The sequence below is a fragment of the Falco naumanni genome, chromosome 6, assembly GCF_017639655.2.
Source record: "Falco naumanni isolate bFalNau1 chromosome 6, bFalNau1.pat, whole genome shotgun sequence".
NCBI lineage: Eukaryota > Metazoa > Chordata > Aves > Falconiformes > Falconidae > Falco > Falco naumanni.
Window position 1 is genome coordinate 47,680,272 of NC_054059.1, and position 17,964 is coordinate 47,698,235.

At 42.0% G+C, this 17,964-nt stretch overlaps 1 protein-coding gene across 4 annotated transcripts in view; it reads left to right on the forward strand.

The window, feature by feature from the left end:
* Positions 1-3,180: 3,180 nt before the first annotated feature.
* Positions 3,181-17,964, forward strand: part of TIAM2 (TIAM Rac1 associated GEF 2) — a 90,838-nt gene continuing 76,054 nt past the window's right edge. For 3 of the 4 annotated variants that reach the window (XM_040597445.1, XM_040597449.1, XM_040597447.1), the window contains exons 1-4: positions 3,181-3,293; positions 4,344-5,543; positions 11,418-11,853; positions 16,961-17,133. In XM_040597445.1, coding sequence (XP_040453379.1) covers positions 4,350-5,543; positions 11,418-11,853; positions 16,961-17,133 — 1,803 coding nt within the window. In that variant the 5' untranslated portion in view covers positions 3,181-3,293; positions 4,344-4,349. Of the gene's footprint in view, positions 3,294-4,310; positions 5,544-11,417; positions 11,854-16,960; positions 17,134-17,964 lie in introns of all 4 variants that reach the window. The other variant, XM_040597446.1, reaches the window with a different exon arrangement.

Sequence of the window (17,964 nt, forward strand, 5' to 3'; positions counted from 1 at the left end):
GCCTGATGCTGACTGTGGTTGTGGAGCATTCAGTCTATTTAATGGCTCTGTGCTTGCCCCCTGTCAGTCTGGAGCTTGCCATTTTCTGACCTGTAGTTTTAGAGAGTCTCAGCCTGGTTACTGTGACGATACTGGAAGCATAATGGCTCGCAGCGGTGAAATCACGTTTGGCGTGTGTTCCCACTGTAGCAGGAACAACCAGCGCAGGAGCCTGTGTCTCCCTGGACTCAGGTCTCCCATTAATTCATAATATAATAATTCCTTGTTGTATCTCATAAGCAAACCTGGTACTGGGATATTATTGTTACTGTTCAGTTTTGCCCGCAATATGGTTTGTAAGTCAAGTTTTATAAACCTTTATTTTGAGAGATTAAGACTGGGGAGGAAAGCACCTGTGCGGCTGTCGAGCACTGCTTGTATGTGTGCTCACCTTAATCTTAAGAAAGGCATTTTCCTCTCTAGCATTTATAAAGCAGTCTAGTTGTGGTGGTATTAGTGAGGGAATATAGGTGGCAGGCACTTCTCTGGAACGGCTCCTGAGCTCGTCATGTTTGTTTTTGGGAGCCAAAAAGGTCTAGGGGAACTTCATGTGGAGAAAACCCAAGGTGGGGAAATACATTTTTAGCTCTGGGGTTATGATTTGCGTTTAATTATTGGGTGTGGTGGGGATGGTGGGATTCCTGGATTAGTATGTTTGTGTAGCTGTGTTTTTTGAATGTGTCAAGGGGAACCAGGGTGAAGATTAAAAACGTCTTTTTTTTTTTTTTTTTTTTAGGAAACATGGGTATAATTGAAAGCAAATAAACTCTTAATAGTCATCTTCAGGCACAGTGACCTGCTTTCTAAATATGCTGATTATAATTGCAGAAAATATTCATAGAAACGGTTTTGCTCACAAGAAGTATTCATCCCTCTGCATAGGAAGAGAGAAAAGCATGTTGTCTTCTGCGGTGGTAGGTTTCTGTGAGAAATATAGGGAAGGCTGAACTCCGTCCCCTGCACTGTAATTTCCAGTGCTTCCACAGTTCAAATGGCATAAAACGTGTGAGTGTTTGGAGCGAGCACAGCTAGAGCTTGTCCACGACCGCCCCGCTGCCCCAGTGTCACACTGCCTTTGGGCACAAGCCGACTCAGTCTGCTCCCCCCTATTGTAATTAGCAGAAAGAAGATCACTCCACACAGGTGTGAGGCAAGGGGAAGGGCATCACAGCTGATTTTCAGGGTGACATTCTTTGTGCAGCCTCACAGATGCCCCCATTGGTTATTGCAGCATGCGTAGCTTTCTGGATGGCCGGGATGCTGAGAAGAATCCCTTAGGGCTATTTCTATGGGATTTATTGATGGTTCTGTTGTACTGCTGATTCCTGCACAGACTGAGACACTGTTTTGTAGACATTGTACTCCGAGATACATTTATTCATTCACCCATTATGTGACCTGCGTATTGGATCAGACACACACAATGGACCCTGGTAGCAGCAGCTTCAGCCTTGACGAATTGAATGTCTATCTTCTGAGGTGCATGACAGCAGCTTGCTCAGTACCTACTCTGTTAAAAGGATTACCTAACCATTGCACAATCACTATGGAGACCAGATGGTCTTTTTGCCTGTTTCTTTAGACAAATTGGGTTCAGTGTTCCCTTATGAATAGATATAAGCCCTTCAAAGCCCCCTTGTTGAATACTTTCTGCTCTCAGATGAAGAATTCTGAATGTAAACTCATTGCTTGTTTGTGGTCTGTGCCTCCTGGATCAAGGAAGGCAGTTTTGCTGGGGGTTCATGATTTGTTCAGCAGCTTGGAGCTTAGGAAGTTTGTGTGTTGTCTTCTGTTTACCTTAAATCGAAAGTCTTCTGTTCAGTCCATGTTGTATATGACATTTTAAAACTGTTCACATATATGGGTGCACTTAGCAGCACAGGCAAATCAAACCTGCAAGGAAGAGATGTCTGAAATAGCAACCTTCCAAATCATTAGAGAGGATAAGCAAGTTAAACAAATTTAATTTTTTTTTTCCCCAGTGTAAGATGAAATTTATGTGACTTACCTGTTCTATCAAATATCTTTGTGATAACAGCCATGATTTTGTGTTTATAGGTCTTTAGCATCTCTAGCATGATCCAAAATGATCTGTCTCTTCTAAGACATTTATTTGTTGACCTTTGTCTAGGCTTGCTGTTGAGACTGTTTTTAGTTCTAGTTTGCAACCTTTACCTTTGTTTTTGGTAAGATGAGCAAAATACTTAGGTTACCCGTGAATGCCTTTAAATATCTTCAAGGTTCTTACACAGTAAATAGCCACAAGATGAGTCAAAATGAGCAAAACTCTGCGTGTTCAAATGAAGCAGTTATTCAATTGAAAATCATCAAGAGTAGCCACTGAATTTATGCAGAAAAGAGTGGGTTTTCGGAGTAGTGTGTTAAGAATGGTTTCTAGCTAAAATGTATGTTCCAAAACGGAACCTAAGGTCTTGCACAGCTTCTTTTCTGCAGTGTGTTTCAATCCCTAAACTGCTGTTGCATTCTGTGAGATTCAGCTTCTGTCCTTTCGTTTTGAGTTGTGCCCTTTGGGTGCCAGGTGAAGAGCCAATATGTTCAGAGGGTCAGGAAGAACTTGGGTCTTGTTACCTCTGGATGTGTATGCAGTGCTTGGAGCTGACTTTTCCTTGTTTTGCTGGTATATTAATTTAAAATCAAAACAAACCTGAAGAGGGAGGTTGCTAGGTGATTGGTGGAGTGAATTGCATGGTGGCCTTTCACTGCAAGTGTCATAGTTGGAATCCAGGCGTGGGGAAGATGCTGTGGGACATTGCTCTGATCAGTTTGGTCCACACTGTAATCGCTGCACAATCCTGCCACCTGGAATTGGTCTTCCGAAAAGAAAACTGGAAGTTTACCCTAACTCGTCAGTGAGAGGGGAGAAGGCCAGATTTAGAAAATAAAACACTTATCCCAACAGTGACTTAATTGTATTAATTCAATGCCAGTTGTTAAAATGTGTTTATAAAAACATATCTCAAGTTCAGGAAGACCCTTAACCAGATGTCTCCATTTTTAACCATTTGTAGCTTCTGTCTGATTATTTATTTTTTTTTTTGGTATTCATTTTGCTTACAGCTGGAGTAAAGTGTAAGTTCTGTTTGACTGAAAGCACTTTTTTTTCTTTCTGATGTTTTCTAGGAAGGCTGCATGCAACTTCATCCTGGTTTTTGGCAAGTCTAGCAGCTGGTCACGAAGACAATGCAGAGCAGGCTAACTGCTAACCGTGCCTGTGTTTAAGAGTGATCCTACAGGTTTGCTCTTCATTTTGTACTACGCTTTTCATCTAAAAGTGCTAAGCGTTGGAAGTGAGGATGTTTTTATATATATATGTATATGCAGACTCTAGAAGATAAGATTGTGCTTTCACAATGGCTTATTTTGACAAAGTTTTAATGAAGCTGCAGTGTATTCTCCTAAGAGTGGTAGTTCAAGATCCAACATGCAAAGCAGCATAACACCAATGGAAAAAGTACAAACAGTGGAGATTCACTTCAAGTAACAAAATGAACAGATTGACCTTTTTTACTTTGGGGTACACTTTAGGTAAGGCAAAAATCTTCAGTCATCTCACTGGGGCAATTTGCTCCAGTGTGTGCTGTTCACTGGGAATTCAGTAAAAATCTGAAGAGCGTTTTACTAAGTGAACTATTGAAGCAGGCCATGCTGAATAACATAATGCAGTTTGGTGCTGTAATGGAAGATGAGGCTATTGGCTAACCAGGTTAATTTTTGTTTGTTTTTTTGACATGGGGTTTGGTTTTCCTTTTATTTCTCCTGGATTGACTCAAACAAAAAGTTGCGGTTTGTGGAACAGTTTATTGAGGTAACACTTGGTTGCACAGAAACCAGTCAAGCTGAAACTGCAGTGGGCTTGTCTCCTGGCAGAAGGGATTTCTCTGAAAATACAGTTCAATTTACATCTAAGTTATGATTATCGTGCTGTCTTCCTTTCATTATGCCATTGTTCTTGGGAGCCAGAGGTTTTTTTAAGTTATAAGAAAAGGATGTTGCCAAGGGTGTGGGTGGAGAAAGGTGTTGACATGTTTTCAATGGAGTTAGATTCCAGCTTTATAGCAGAGAGGTAATGAAGCATACAGAGAATAGGCTTTCCTAGCCTGCCCCTGAAGTAAGTTTGGTTATGAATTTAATGTTGTGAATGGCTATTTAATGGCTTTTTTTTGAAACAATTGTTTCATACCATTTTTTAAAAAGTCACTTTCCTGTGTGGAGGGTAAAAATGGTCTGTTGCTTTTTGCTCTGTCTTCTAGCCATTGTTCCTAATGAAACTCTTCTTAATTTAGTGGAAAATGGGGAATTCAGAAAGCCAATACAGTCTTCAGGGATCAAAAAACCATGCTGCTGCTACAGCTGGTACCAAGCAGAAGCCTTGCTCTCTGAAAATTCGCAGCATTCATGCTAAAGATGAAAAGTCTTGCTCAATGCATGGATGGGGACATACCAGTAGTGGCTCAAACTACAAATCAAGGTCCCTTGCCAGAAGCTGCCTTTCGCACTTCAAGAGTAGTCAGCCTTATTCATCTAGACTAGGTGACACTGTGGTGAAGGTCTCCAAAAGCAGTGCCCATGCCAAACACAAGACAAATGCCTCAGGAGACTACTGCCAAGGAAACAACACAGTGTTTTTGCCCGAGAATGGTTTGCACTATATTGGCCTTCAACCTGGAGGTAATCACACTGCCTCTCGAGAACGAAATGGACACATTTTAAATTGCTACGGAAAGAATGAGAGTCTTGCATCAGCCTCCCAGTCAGAGGACAGGAGGAGTCCAAAGGTTCTCATTAAAACACTGGGGAAGCTGGATGGTTGCTTGAGGGTTGAGTTCCACAACAGCAGCAACAGCAAGGTCCCGACGGAGGAGTCCAGTGGACAGGTCCAGTTGCTGAGATATTCACCTACTTTGGAATCTAAGCCGAATAACCTGCTCGATGTCAGGAGGAACTCCAGTGCAGACTGCTCTTCAAGCCATCGTCTGTCACCTACTGGTTCAAGGCTTCAATCCAGTAAAGGAAGCTCTCTCAGCTCTGAGTCTTCATGGTATGACTCCCTCTGGGGAAATGCTGGTGATATCAGTGAGTCGGATGGTCCGTATTTGACCAGGAGCACTCCAGATACAAGCATTCATGCCAGTTTTCCAGCAAGCAACAAGAAGTCCTTCAACCAAAGTTCATCTCTTTCCTCACTCCGAGATCTCTATAAGGATACAAATCTGGAAAGCACTCCTCCATCTGGGATCAGGCTGTCTGATGAGTACATTGACACTCATGGCAGCCTAAGCAACCGTGTCTCATTTGCCTCAGACATCGATGTGCCCTCCAGGGTAGAGCAGGGAAGTCCTGCCCATTACTCCTCCTACACACTCCCATGCAGAAAGTCCAAGCCCCTCAGTGAGGAAGCGTCCAAGAAGGACACATTAAAAAACCGAATGCGACGCATCAGTGACTGGACGGGAAGTCTCTCGAGGAAGAAAAGGAAGCTGCAGGTATGACAATCCCCAGCCTAAGTGCCTGAAAGTTAGTTTGTAGATTCCTCTTTATAAATGCAGTGATTGCATCATGTTTGTCTTTCTCACAGGGTAATTGCTAATCCCATTTAGTAATTTGTGGAATTCTGAGAAGTATTGCATCCCTGGAGCTGTCTGAAATGTCAACAGCAAAAAAAGATACGCATTTGTGTGTGCAAATTTTGCCCTCCTGTTTTGTCACCCTCTTAGTTAACTCCAGTCTCTGCAGCCTAATCTCTCAGTGAATTAGCTTTTGAAATCATTGCATTACTTAAAGGGTGACTTAGAGTTTTTAAGCCTTCTCTTTATTTCAACTGTGAAAATATAACCTAGATATATATACACTATGAATTAGCATATATTATCTAAAGAGTGTGGAAAGAGCAGTAGAAGAAGGATGTTATAAATATCTTTGCAGGTATTCCCTATTTGTATTATTGGCTTCACCACGCTGGTTTCACTAGAGGTCTGTCTCTAGCAAGGCAAGCAACTATAGAGTGTTGACCAGAGCTGCTGGTTCTGTCTCCACCTCCTTTGAAGGCATTAATTACATGGAGCACCCTCCTCATTCCTGTGTGTCAGCTTAGTTCACCAGATGGAAAAGCTTGAGTTGCCATCTGGCTCGCCAGGAGATGGTGGTGTGAAGAAGGAGATGGAGGAGGGCAAAAGGGAGGGAAAGGATGTTTCTGTACAAGAATTTAAGGCTAATCGCGTTAATAGGAATTTAGGATGACTGTCATCAGGAATAAAATTCTCATTTCTAGCTGTAGGCCCCAGAACTGGCTCTTTAAATGCTAGACTGTGCCTGGGCTTCTGCACGTGAGTTTGCAAGCTGAGGTGGAGGGCAGGGACTGTTTTTGGTTTTGGTTTGGATTCTGTTTTATTTTTTTAAACTCCCTTAGTGTTTCTCATATAAGAGCAGTCACTGTGCATCCCTAAATGAAGGATCCGCTCCCTTTCAGCAACGTGGGGTTGCTGGCCACTTCAGAAGTGAGCAGAGTGAAAGGAACACCTCCTTCTGCAACTTGGGCAGCAGCTAAAACACACACTTTATGTGGCATGCAGAGTAAACACTGTCTCCTGTGTTGGAAATTCAGACCAATACCGTGCTTGACAGGCATCTGTCATCACAGTGTAAAACTCTTGACACAGACCCTTAGGCTCAGAAATGAGGTCAGCGTAAGGTCTGTTAGCATAAATCCTAGGTAAGGGCTACAATACTGGGAAAGTGAAAATGAAAGCTGTTTATTTGGAGCGCTTCTTTTGTAAGTTGGTGCTCATGTATTTTATCAGGTGCTGTCTTTTCACCTTCTTAGTCAGCTGTGAAAGAGAAGGCAGAAAAACTGGAATCAGTGAAAATTCGCCTTGTGCCTCGGTGCCTTGTGCCAGGATTCTTCACTGGTTTCAATATCTGTAGCTGCTCTGGATTTTACATCCAGGCTTTACATACAATCTCTGCATCCCAGACCTTTGCCATGTATTACTTAGTTATGACATTTTCAGAATGGTATTTGTGGTGCACGATTCATAGCTGTTTTGAATTCACTGTGCAGTGAACTGACTTCAGACACAGCAAGAAAATTTGGCTGGTGAGATTGCATCAAGCTTGATTCTGATTCTGGTGGAAGGAAATCAGCCCTAGCTCCCGAAACGCTGATTTCTTAGAAAAAGGCATAGGAAATAGTTAGTCATTGACTTTTATCAGTGAAGTGTCCAGCAACAGGAAGGGTAAGAGGGGTAGAAAATGCTTTATGATTCTGTCTTACTTGTGAGGCTTGGTCAACTCCTTTCCACCTTGCACACTTTGAGTAGCCTGCGTCTCTTCTGGGGGTTGCCATGTTGTAGTTTGGTAACGCTTATGCCCTCACCAGGTCCTTTGGCTTAAAAATGCAGAAGTACTGTGTGCAGTTACGATCTGTCAGGTGGTTAGTCCCTGTTCGTAGGACTGTTCATCACAGCAGTTGTAGCCTCCGTGCTTTGCTCTGAACAGCGTGTCCCTTCCTCAGTACATTACTAATAACTGATTGTGAGTCACTTGGGCTGAACAAAGATGAAAGCTGGAATATTTCCCTATATGTAGACCTAAGCACTGGTGCTGGCTGAGCGGATAGGTCCCACTGGCTGCCCTGGTGGAAACAAGTCAGCTAAGCCTCCTGCTTCATGGGGGCACAGGACCGGGAGGCACGGCCTTGGGATATGAGGCCGGTCCCTTGCCACTAGAAAGGCAGTGAAGTTTAATCCCCTTTGTGAGCAAACTGCAGCTGAAAATCAGGTGGGCTTTACCCCGTCTTGGAGGCTGTTTCCAAACCCTCTTACTCTGATGATTGCTAATTTGCAGAGTAAATGTAGTCATGGCCAGTTTGTTCTGATGCCAGTATTGTCTGCTACTTTAGTTATTCTTCCCTATTATTTCATCTGTTGCTATTCATTTAAAGGGAGAAATGGTATCTTTTCTTGGCCAGCATTTTTGGGGCTATGCAGACTGTCTTTGGTCTCCTGTCTTAAGATAGGAAGTCTGTTTCCTTTTCATTCTGGCACTCTTCCTCTGCACCTGTTTTAAATCATCCATAAACAGATTTGGATATGGGATATTCCAGAGCAGCCCTCAGCTGTACCCTGTCCAGTGACTTGGATGTTTCCTTATGTCTGACTTGTTCTGATACTTGATCTGATATATTCTGGAACTGAGTTTGCCTTTCTAATAATGGTCTCATGTCAAGACTTGCAGTCTTTCTATGCCACGACCCAGTTTTCATTTCATGAGGGTGTCCTAATGTATTCCCTTGATGCATCACTGGTACTCTACCGCATGGCACATCCTCATTTAAGTTTAATCCTTGCTGAAATGGCACTGGGGAGATGGCTATATCACAATAGGCTACATGTGAGCAGCAAGGTATATGTGATGCACGTGAGACCTGTGGACAGAATTTAGTCAGACTTGTTGCACAGTCAGCCACTGCTAAAGGTGGTGGTGTAAACTCAGTGTGCAACTGTGTAACATGGAGAATATGCAATATGAAAATCCAGCCACCAGAAACAGCTGCTGCAGATAGGTTCTTCAATGAGGTAAACAGCTTCCTTATGGGAATAATTTCTGAAATTTCCTGACTTTATAAGCCAGAGCCCTGCAGTGTGGTATAAAGAGAATTTAAAAGAAAAGTACATTGAGACAACCTCTTTATTTGTCTTGAAAACTGGTATTAGGTTCTACTTTCAGCTTGGTTCCTAATTAATTTATCAGGATTTCCTGATTAATTTATCAGGTTTCCTATGCTGTTCTTTACAGTTAATTATTACATGCGTTGCTTTGTCTAATTGGTACCTTAGTTAGGCACTTTATCTTTTGCATTATTTGTAAGTATTCCAGGGTATATCTCAGACACTGAGAGATCTGCTTGAACACAGCTGAGCAGAAACAGTGGTAGTTTTCTGTCATCGCTAGATGCAACAGAGAGAAAATGAGCAGAAAGTCACCCTGGCAGGGAAACCACCACCACCAGCAATTTGGGTCAGACCTTCTCAGTGGTGACCAGATACTGCTACAGTGACAGCCTCCCTGAGGACCAGCAGAGACTGTATGACTCAGCCAGTTCTGTTCTTTGAACAAAATGAAATATGAGTGATCTCATGGTGAAGTATATATAGTCATTTTGGATCCTGTTTTCCTTCACTCTGCTCTGATACTTCCTCATTTCTATCCTTTCTGTGTGCGTGGAGAACACATAGGATGTGGTTAGTGGCTGCCCATGGACAGGTTGTGTCCCACCCTTTTCATCTATCCTTCTTGTGCCAGTAGTGGCCCTTCACAGCATACACCTTTTTATATATGTGTCCCATGTTTTTCTTACTAGTGCTTTGGGATTGAAAGAAATATATATTCTTTATAAACTGTTTGTTAATGTTTTCTAGAGGACACTGGCAGTTCCTGGAGAATAGTCAATTAAAATATGGGATTTTGGCACACATGTACAATGGCAGTAATTAAAAAGAGGGTGGAGAAAGCTTCCAGTTTCCCACCAAACTGCAGATGGCTGGCAGATTTGTACGATCTGTGTTGTAGGGTCACTTTGTGGGCATAAATACATTACACACATGATTATTTGCCTCCCTTGATTCCCTGCCTTTATCGTATGTAAAACAAAACTGTTGATGTTTAGGGAGTTACTCTTGGAGAACGCTGATTAACACTCTGCAATAAGATTTGAGGAAGATGCTCCATTGCGAGGAGAAATGGACCCTTGTTGTCAGAAACAGTGATCTGAAAAGCCAGATGCAAACTTCAATGTACCTTAAGAGAATGTGGGTTTCAATTCAAGTTGGCTTTTGTGAGGCCACAAGCAACAGTGTCCTGCTGCTTGAGAAGTGGCTCGTCTGGTGACACTTGGGAGGGCGTGTGATCCCACTGTTGCTCTTGGCTGCACACTGGAGGTCCTGATGCTATCAAAACACGGCACAGCTTTTCCGCTGCAGTTTTGAAGAGCATCAAGTAGGAAGCAAAGGAACAAAAAAGTAGTTGTTTTCAAAGCTGCTGGTGAGAGCAGCTCACAGGAGACCAAGGTTTATATACTTTATTCATGTACAGAAGTCTATGAGCAAATAAATGCTTTTAGAGAAGCAGTCTAAACTTGAAAGTATAATAGCTGTATTATTACGGAGGGTAATAGCTTCACTTCTTGAATTGTTTATAGCCACCTCTTCTCTTCCTTCACAATTTTACTGCAAAAGGCAGCAGGTTTTTTGTGTTGTATGTTCTTAAATCTTGGTTGCTTTTAAATAGCATCAGCAATACTTAGGTTGGGAAGACAATAAATGGCTTCTTACAATGGATGTGGTGGTTCTTGACAGTGAAGTTAATCCAAAGAGCTCTGTCTCGGGAAGTATGAAAATCCATGTCCACCACTGGACCCTGGGAGAGTTGAGAGCAGTCAGCACACTACTGGGAAAGGCTTAAGAAAGAAAAGGCCCAGTCTGCCAAGGTCCCACGTCAACAAGCAGTGGCAAGAAATGGGCCTACATTACCATACGTATCACAAGGCAAAGTGGAAGTCACACCATCAGACTTGAGTATTTCAAATAAAACTGGCCAGCCCTCTCAATACAAGGGATAAAGCTGCACAATGCAATTAGGAGAAAGGCTCATCAGTGCTAGATGAGATAGTCAAGCTCCCAGAGGGTTTCCAGCAAGTCAGAAAATACACACCTCTGCAGTCTGGAGACTGGATTCGTGCAACTGCATCTTTCTTTTTTCAAATCAAATTTGTTAATTGGTCAATACTAACAAGCTTAAAATAAGCTCAACTTTTGACCTGTTTTGTGTTGGTTAAGCACAATCCATATGACAAATATAAAGTGGAGGTAAAATTAGCCTAGCGGTGCTGAAGCTGAATGTAGCTGCCTCACACAAATGGGATGTCACCAAAGTATTGAACACCCTATAATAATAAAGAAAGTTGTGACACTGTTCCTGCTTATACTCAAACAGACATGTAAGCAGTGGTGCCTGAGTTTCAGCCGGAGGATGTGGTTGTCTTCTGTAGTCCTTCAGGTTTCAGCCAGTAGAAGCCCCAGTAGTTACTAGAGAATGTGGAGATTAATTTCAGGTGTCTGAGTTACCAAAGTTTGCAGACGTAGTGGTTAGGGTTTAATGGGGTTCTGCTGAGAAAACCATGAGTGGTGGCACTGACGGTGTCAGTGGCTGCTGAGTTAAAGCCTATGATGTAATGGTGAAAAGAGGTGGCCCTTGATTAAGGAACTGGCCGTGGCTAAACATGAAACAAATTTAAACGCCAAATGAGGTGTGTCTTTTCATTGTAGCTCTGGTGACTGCTAACAAATTCCTTTTTTGCACAGGAGCCAAAGTGTAAAGATGGGAGTGAATATTTCGACAGCAGAATGGACAACTTCACCATGGACACGCTGGCACCATCGCAGCTCTCTGCTTTGCTGTGGTCACCCGGTTCCAGCCATGTCCTCTCTCAGAGAAGTGAGTCCACCAATGCGGTCAGCAGTGATGCTCTTAGGCAGAACATTTATGAAAACTTCATGCGGGAGCTGGAAATGAGCAGGACAAACCTGGAGAACACCGAGACCTCATCCGAAACGGAAGACTCCAGTGGCGAGTCCCTCAGCTCCTTGGAGCAGCTGGATTTGTTGTATGAGAAAGAGCAAGGAGTGGTGCGCAAGGCAGGGTGGCTGTTCTTCAAACCCCTGGTGACCCTGCAGAAGGAGAAGAAGCTGGAGCTGGTCACACGGCGCAAGTGGAAGCAGTACTGGGTCACACTCAAAGGTAAACCCCTGTGTTGCTCCTTTGGCTCAGCAGCAGCACTTATTTCCATTGTGTCTCAGCAACTTTTCATGCATGCTGGTTTGGAAATTGGAAATGGAAATTTGGAAATGGAAATTCATGCCTAACATTACATAGACGGTCTACCCAGACACTTAAAGTGGAGGATGTGCTTAAGCAGCCCACTGAGTTGAGGTGGTGCTCATGTCCTTGGTATTGCACATGCAGCCTTGCATGTCATGCCCTGGTGGGAATTGTTTTGTCTGTCTTCCCTGGTTCTGCACTCACGCAGAATTGAGGATTTGAAGATGCTTTGGAATGTTTGGAGGTCAAAGACCAAATTGAACCAAAACTGAGAAAAATATGGAAGTTACACCTCTGAATTGGGAGGAGTCAAAATTTAAGGGTCAGGAGAAGTCCCTGGTGCTCAGTTCCCAGTGACAGGCACGCAGTTTCTTGGGCTTTGCTACAGGCTTTACTTAAAGTTAGGGTAAGTTAATGTAAAAACGTTCAGTTCATTGTCAGTGCTTCAGGTGGCAACATAAGGAAGAGGTAAACTCCCTGCGGTAGAGCATTTACATATAAAAGTGTGTGATCCAGGGCAGAGGAGGCCCTGAGGAGGCCCCAGCAGCAGTAGGAGGGGAAGCCCTGTGATGCCTGAGGCTTGGCTGCCGTGGACCATTCCCAGTGCTCACTAGTCTCCCTCCTTTCCCTGGATGGTCTTTCACCTTGCCTGTGCCCTGTAATACCAGTCCCTGCTGGCTTTTGGCGTGGCCACCCTTGTGTCTCTCCTGGCCATTCCTGCTGTGAAACAGCCCTGTGGGAAGGCAATCCTCTTAAAAGGTGCTGCTGCTGGTGGGCTGCCGTGTCACTGCTGTGCTCAGCGCTGCACTCGCGTGCGTGTTGGTGGTTCAGAGTAATCGAGCAGGTAGGTGTTGCTGCAAGAAGCATATGGGTGTCAGGAAGTGTGAGAAGGAAAACCATCTATTGTGGGGAAGGGGAATTTAATGAGTTCATAGGCTTTTTGTTGGGTTTTGTTTTGTTTTGTTTTGGTTTTTTTTTGAATTGCATCCAAAGGATTTGCCTTTCAGTAAATATAATGCTAAGTTAATGAGTAAGGAAATGATCAAACTTAATAATTTCCTAGCATATCTGCGTCTGGAGGAGAGAGAATAATAACTTTCCCACAGGTTGCCCTTTTGAAAATTCTGCATGGGTGTAGACTTGAAGAAAAATGAACAGCAAACAGCAAGTGCTGGGAGTGTTGTCCTTGATAATGCTGATTTAAAAGAAGCAAACTCATAAGAACGTAGCAATTCTGCCTAATAATTCAGAGGCCTGTTATCAAGGGATCAAAATGTAGGCAGTCCTAACAGTTTAAATCACTTACCCTGATCATCAGATAGCATGATTCATGCTTACAAGCGGTGTATGCAAAGGAAAAACTGTATCTGAATTCCACCTTCTTACTGTGTTTACATTATGGAGTATGAATATGAGTTTGATCTGCCTCTTATAAAATTCAAGTAGTTTCTAAACAATCCTGTCAAAACTCTAGACTGAAGTACATTATATACTAGTTGTTCATGCATTTCTGGGGTAGTGAAACTCTGGGAGGGAATTTAGGTTCTTCATGTTTGGTTCTTCGCTATAAAATTGGCTTATCGGTGACTTGGAACAAATCAAGTCCCTTCTTGCTACCCGAATTTGCCCAGCTATAAAAAAGGAATAATAAAATTATGTGAAAAGCTTTATTAACTTCTAACATTGTAAGAAGTATTAGGTACAGGGCTTTTTACTTCAGATGGCTGGCATGGCTGCATTCATGGTGCCGAATCTCTTCCGCTTTGTTAGCTGTTTTAAATATACATTCCTCATTTCCTTGATCTCATACCTTTATTGTCCTGTGGAGACTTCTGATGCCAAAATAAACTTGCCTGTCTGGATATCAAGGCGTAGTTCTGTTTTCATAATATGCTGTATCAAGATCAAGGCACTTGCTTTGGTTCTCCTTATAGAGGGTTTTGAATAAATCTGTATTTAATTTGTTCTTGAAGTTTAAATAGCCAAGATATTTTAAAATATGACTTAAAATAGCCACATATGCAAATGGAGAACAGCATGTTTCTTTGCACTCTGTTGAGATGTGTTTAATTATAAATATGCAGAAGGCTTATAACCATCTGGTTACCTGCCAGACTTCAAATATACATGTCCTGAGGCCTCTGCTCTACTTTCAGGGCCACCAAGACCTGAGTTTGAATAGTAACCCTTTAACAAGAACTCTCTTTTCTATCTGTCCTGTCTAATTAGTTTATTTTAACGAGGGAAATTGCTTTCCCTTTGCCCTCCCGCTTCAGTTCAAGTTTTGATTAAAATACTTGGATGATAATCAGTCCCAGTGGGTCTGTTGGAGTTTATGAAACTGGCTGTTTCCAGGGATCACTGGGCTTGACCTGAAGATACACCTGCAGTGCCATACAGCTGAACACACACACATACCCTTCCAAATTTTTAATTTATGTAAATATAAACTGTCAGGATAAAAAAAAAAAGACATATCTTTAGTTATCTTTTAGATAGTACGTAGGGGAAATAGGGGGTTTAAAATAGAACTTACTTTGCATTTTCCTAAAATGCAGAAGTGGAAGTGGTTGTATTGCCCTGCTGCTGCTGCTGAATACAAGAGGGAACTTGGTTTTGTTGGGTTAGTTTGCCTTGTTATGTTGAAATAATGACAGAAATGCCATGCCTGATTTGCAGAGTGTAACAAACTTACCCTTCTCTTACAGCTGCGGAGATCTCCAAGTGTTTGTGTGTCATAAAGAACATCAAGTGAGGGCTGCTAAGGGGAAAGGATAGGACCGGTTCCATAGGATTTGCTCGTACCCTAAATATTCTGCCAGACACTGGACAGTAATAGGGAAAAGTGAACTTAAGTAGTATAGAGGCATTTCTATTTATCAGATTCCTTCCTTTGAAAACTTTTGAGTCATCAGATGATTTGGTCAGTAACCTCTGATACATGTTTCCCTTTTTCTTGTAACTGTTGTACATTCATTGGCACTGGAGAATGCGATGAAATCCATCTGATGGATCTCACTTTTCATACACTTTAGATTTGGGCTGTATGAGGACCAGTGCGTTCCACCTCATAACTTTTCACGGCAACTGTGTCCCATAAATTCTAGTAGGCCCAGCTTTCCCCTTTGTCAGATAGAAGAATCAAAACCCCCTTGATTTTGGTTCTGATTCCAGATTTGACCTTTGAGGGAGCTCACCTTGGATTCACATGACTTTGGATGATGTGTGTGGGATTTTTAATACAGCGTTAAGTGTAAATATATTAGAGAATTACTAAAATAAAGGTTGAATTGTTTTTACCTAACTGTTTTAAAAGCATCCACAGAGGAAACATTCCTGTTTTGCAGGTTTAGCTATGTCCCCTTGATAAGCACTTCCTAGGCATATTTGCATGTGCATATGTATGCTCAGTATGTCACACTGAGAAATGCCAACAGCTTGAAAATCAGCAAGTCAATCCAAAATCTCAGCTTTGGTGCTGCCCTGTGTTGTCATGACTCTGATTGAAGGAAAAACATCAACAAAGAGCAGGCTAGAGAGATGGCAATGCTGTAGCCCTAGCAAACTCAGTCTTCTACTGTGTAATGTGTAGGCTTACAGCAGTAATGTATTCATGGATTACTAGGTCCTAAGGGACCAATGTGATCGTTTAGTCAGACCTGCTATGTAATGCAGCCATAGGTCTTCTCTAAATTAATTTCTGAATGAATTTGAGCGTACTGTTTGGAGAAGGCTTGCCTTGCTGGAGAATCCAGCTTCAACCTCAGATTTTTCTAACTGCTTAGGTTATCCTCAGTTTTCAAAATGCATTTATAGTATCTGGTCTTAATTCTTCCAGGTTAAACGTTCAGCCATAATATAGTATTAATTTATCTGCCAAATTAAAAAATAGCACCAAACCCTCTGTTATTAAACTCCCATTTCCCAGGGGTGAAAGTGATGTTTATTTACTTATTTTCTCTGGATGCACAACTAGCCTAAGAACTTATTCAGAAATCTAGCTTATAACTAGATTATTTTAATAATGCTGTGACCCCTTGAACAGGCAAATCAGTGCAGCTCAGAGGACAGTGGATTGTAACGTGGGGCAGAAATGAAAGGCTAGTGGGGATGGAGGGGAGAGGCCCTTCTGGAGCCAGCTTCACTGCCAAAGGCAAAAAGGCAATGTCGTCATATTGCTAGGGACTGGGATCAAGCCTCCTCTGCTGTCCTCCAGAAGTAATTTGTCTTCTTACACTCAGGATTGTCATCGTCAAAGATAAAATTTGTTTTCTTGATGCAGGTTTCATACCTTAGATGTTACACTATCTACAAGACTGAACATGCTCAAACTCGGCCCCTTTAAACTATTTTAAGTTATTCAGAAGTGTCTTAGTTTCCGATTTGCAGGTAGATTCAAGAAAATCCAGTTTCAATTTGAGAAGTTTATTCACTAAGCATGTTGTTTGAAGACAAAAGTTTCTGCAAATCTCTTCAACAAATACAAAGATTTCTTAGCTGGTTGTTATGAGACAGGTGGTTCAATTTAATAAAGAAACACAAAAGCCGATTTAACTAAGATGGAATTAATTTTTCTACATGCTTTAACATTTTAATAGTCTGAGTTTACTCATAGAATCACCGAATGGTTTGGGTTGGAATGACCTTTGAAGAAGCCTACTCCAACCCCCTGCCATGGGCAGGGACACCTTTCACTAGATCAGGTTACTCAAACCCCATCCAATCTGACCTTGAACACTTCCATATTGAGGTGTCCTGTGTTATTTTTTAAGTCCGTGGACGTTTGGTGTGTCCCTATTAGGTGTCTGATTAGAAACTTTTCATTGGCAAATTCCTCATTAACTTTGCCTGTCTTCCAGTTTAGAAGACCTTCCTTTTTCCTCTTGTTTTAAAAGAGGGACAGAACTGATGTTCTTTGTCACTGAAGGGTGTCTTAATTCACAAAAGCATTAATACAAGAGAACTCAAATGGGAGATCCAGAACTTACTTTCTCCTTATGGTTTTCTGTCCCTCTGAACTGCAAAGGTTGTACTCTGCTGTTTTATGAGACCTATGGAAAGAACTCAGTGGAGCAGAGCGGTTTGCCTCGATATGCCCTGTTTGCAGAAGACAGTATAGTTCAGTCTGTTCCAGAGCATCCCAAGAAAGAAAACGTGTTCTGTCTCAGCAATTCTTTTGGAGATGTCTACCTATTTCAGGTAACAGTATGCATACATAACTTTGTTGTTGTTTCCATTTTAGGATGCGTTTGCGCACATGCATGTATATAATTGTATGTACGTACACATGCACATACACACATCATGCTTGTGCCTTTGACTTACAAATAATAGCATAATTACACTATTAAACTATACTATTAGATTATTGATTTAAGTATATGATATACCTTCAGGTATATGGTATTACACCAGTTGGCCCAGTCAGTTATGGTTCAGAAATAAAAAGAACAAAGATCACAAATCTACAAGACACTTTTGGTACCTGGTTGTTACAAGCTTCTAGAAAACCAGCTTTATTATCGTTTTTTTTCACATCTATTATCATTCTACCCTTACAGAATGGTGCGCTCAACCCTGAACCTGCTGGCTTCAAAGACAGTTAGCTTGAGCAAGATGCTGAAAAAAGAAGGCTAAAAATAATATAAGGGTCTTGGCTGCTTAACTGCACTGGTGGAAATGTTAATAAAGAACAGTAATACGTGGCAGTAACCTGCATAGAAACGTCTTGATTCATAGGCACACTTGTAAATATCTCCAGAGTGACTTTGTGCAGATGTATTCACTTTACCTGTCTGTCCTCTGTCCACTAACTTCTCATTTTTTAAGTAAGCAAACACCTCAGACCTTACTTGTAAAATCTCTATTGCCATGTTACCTGCAGACGAGGTGGTTTATCTTTGAAATCTGGCGGGTTTTACCTTAATTGAAGGGTTGAAGGACACAAGTCACACGTTTCCCACAGCTCATGGGATTCTGTTCTGCTCCTGGAGCCCTCACATCTTGCAGGTCTAAGAAGCAGAAGCTGAA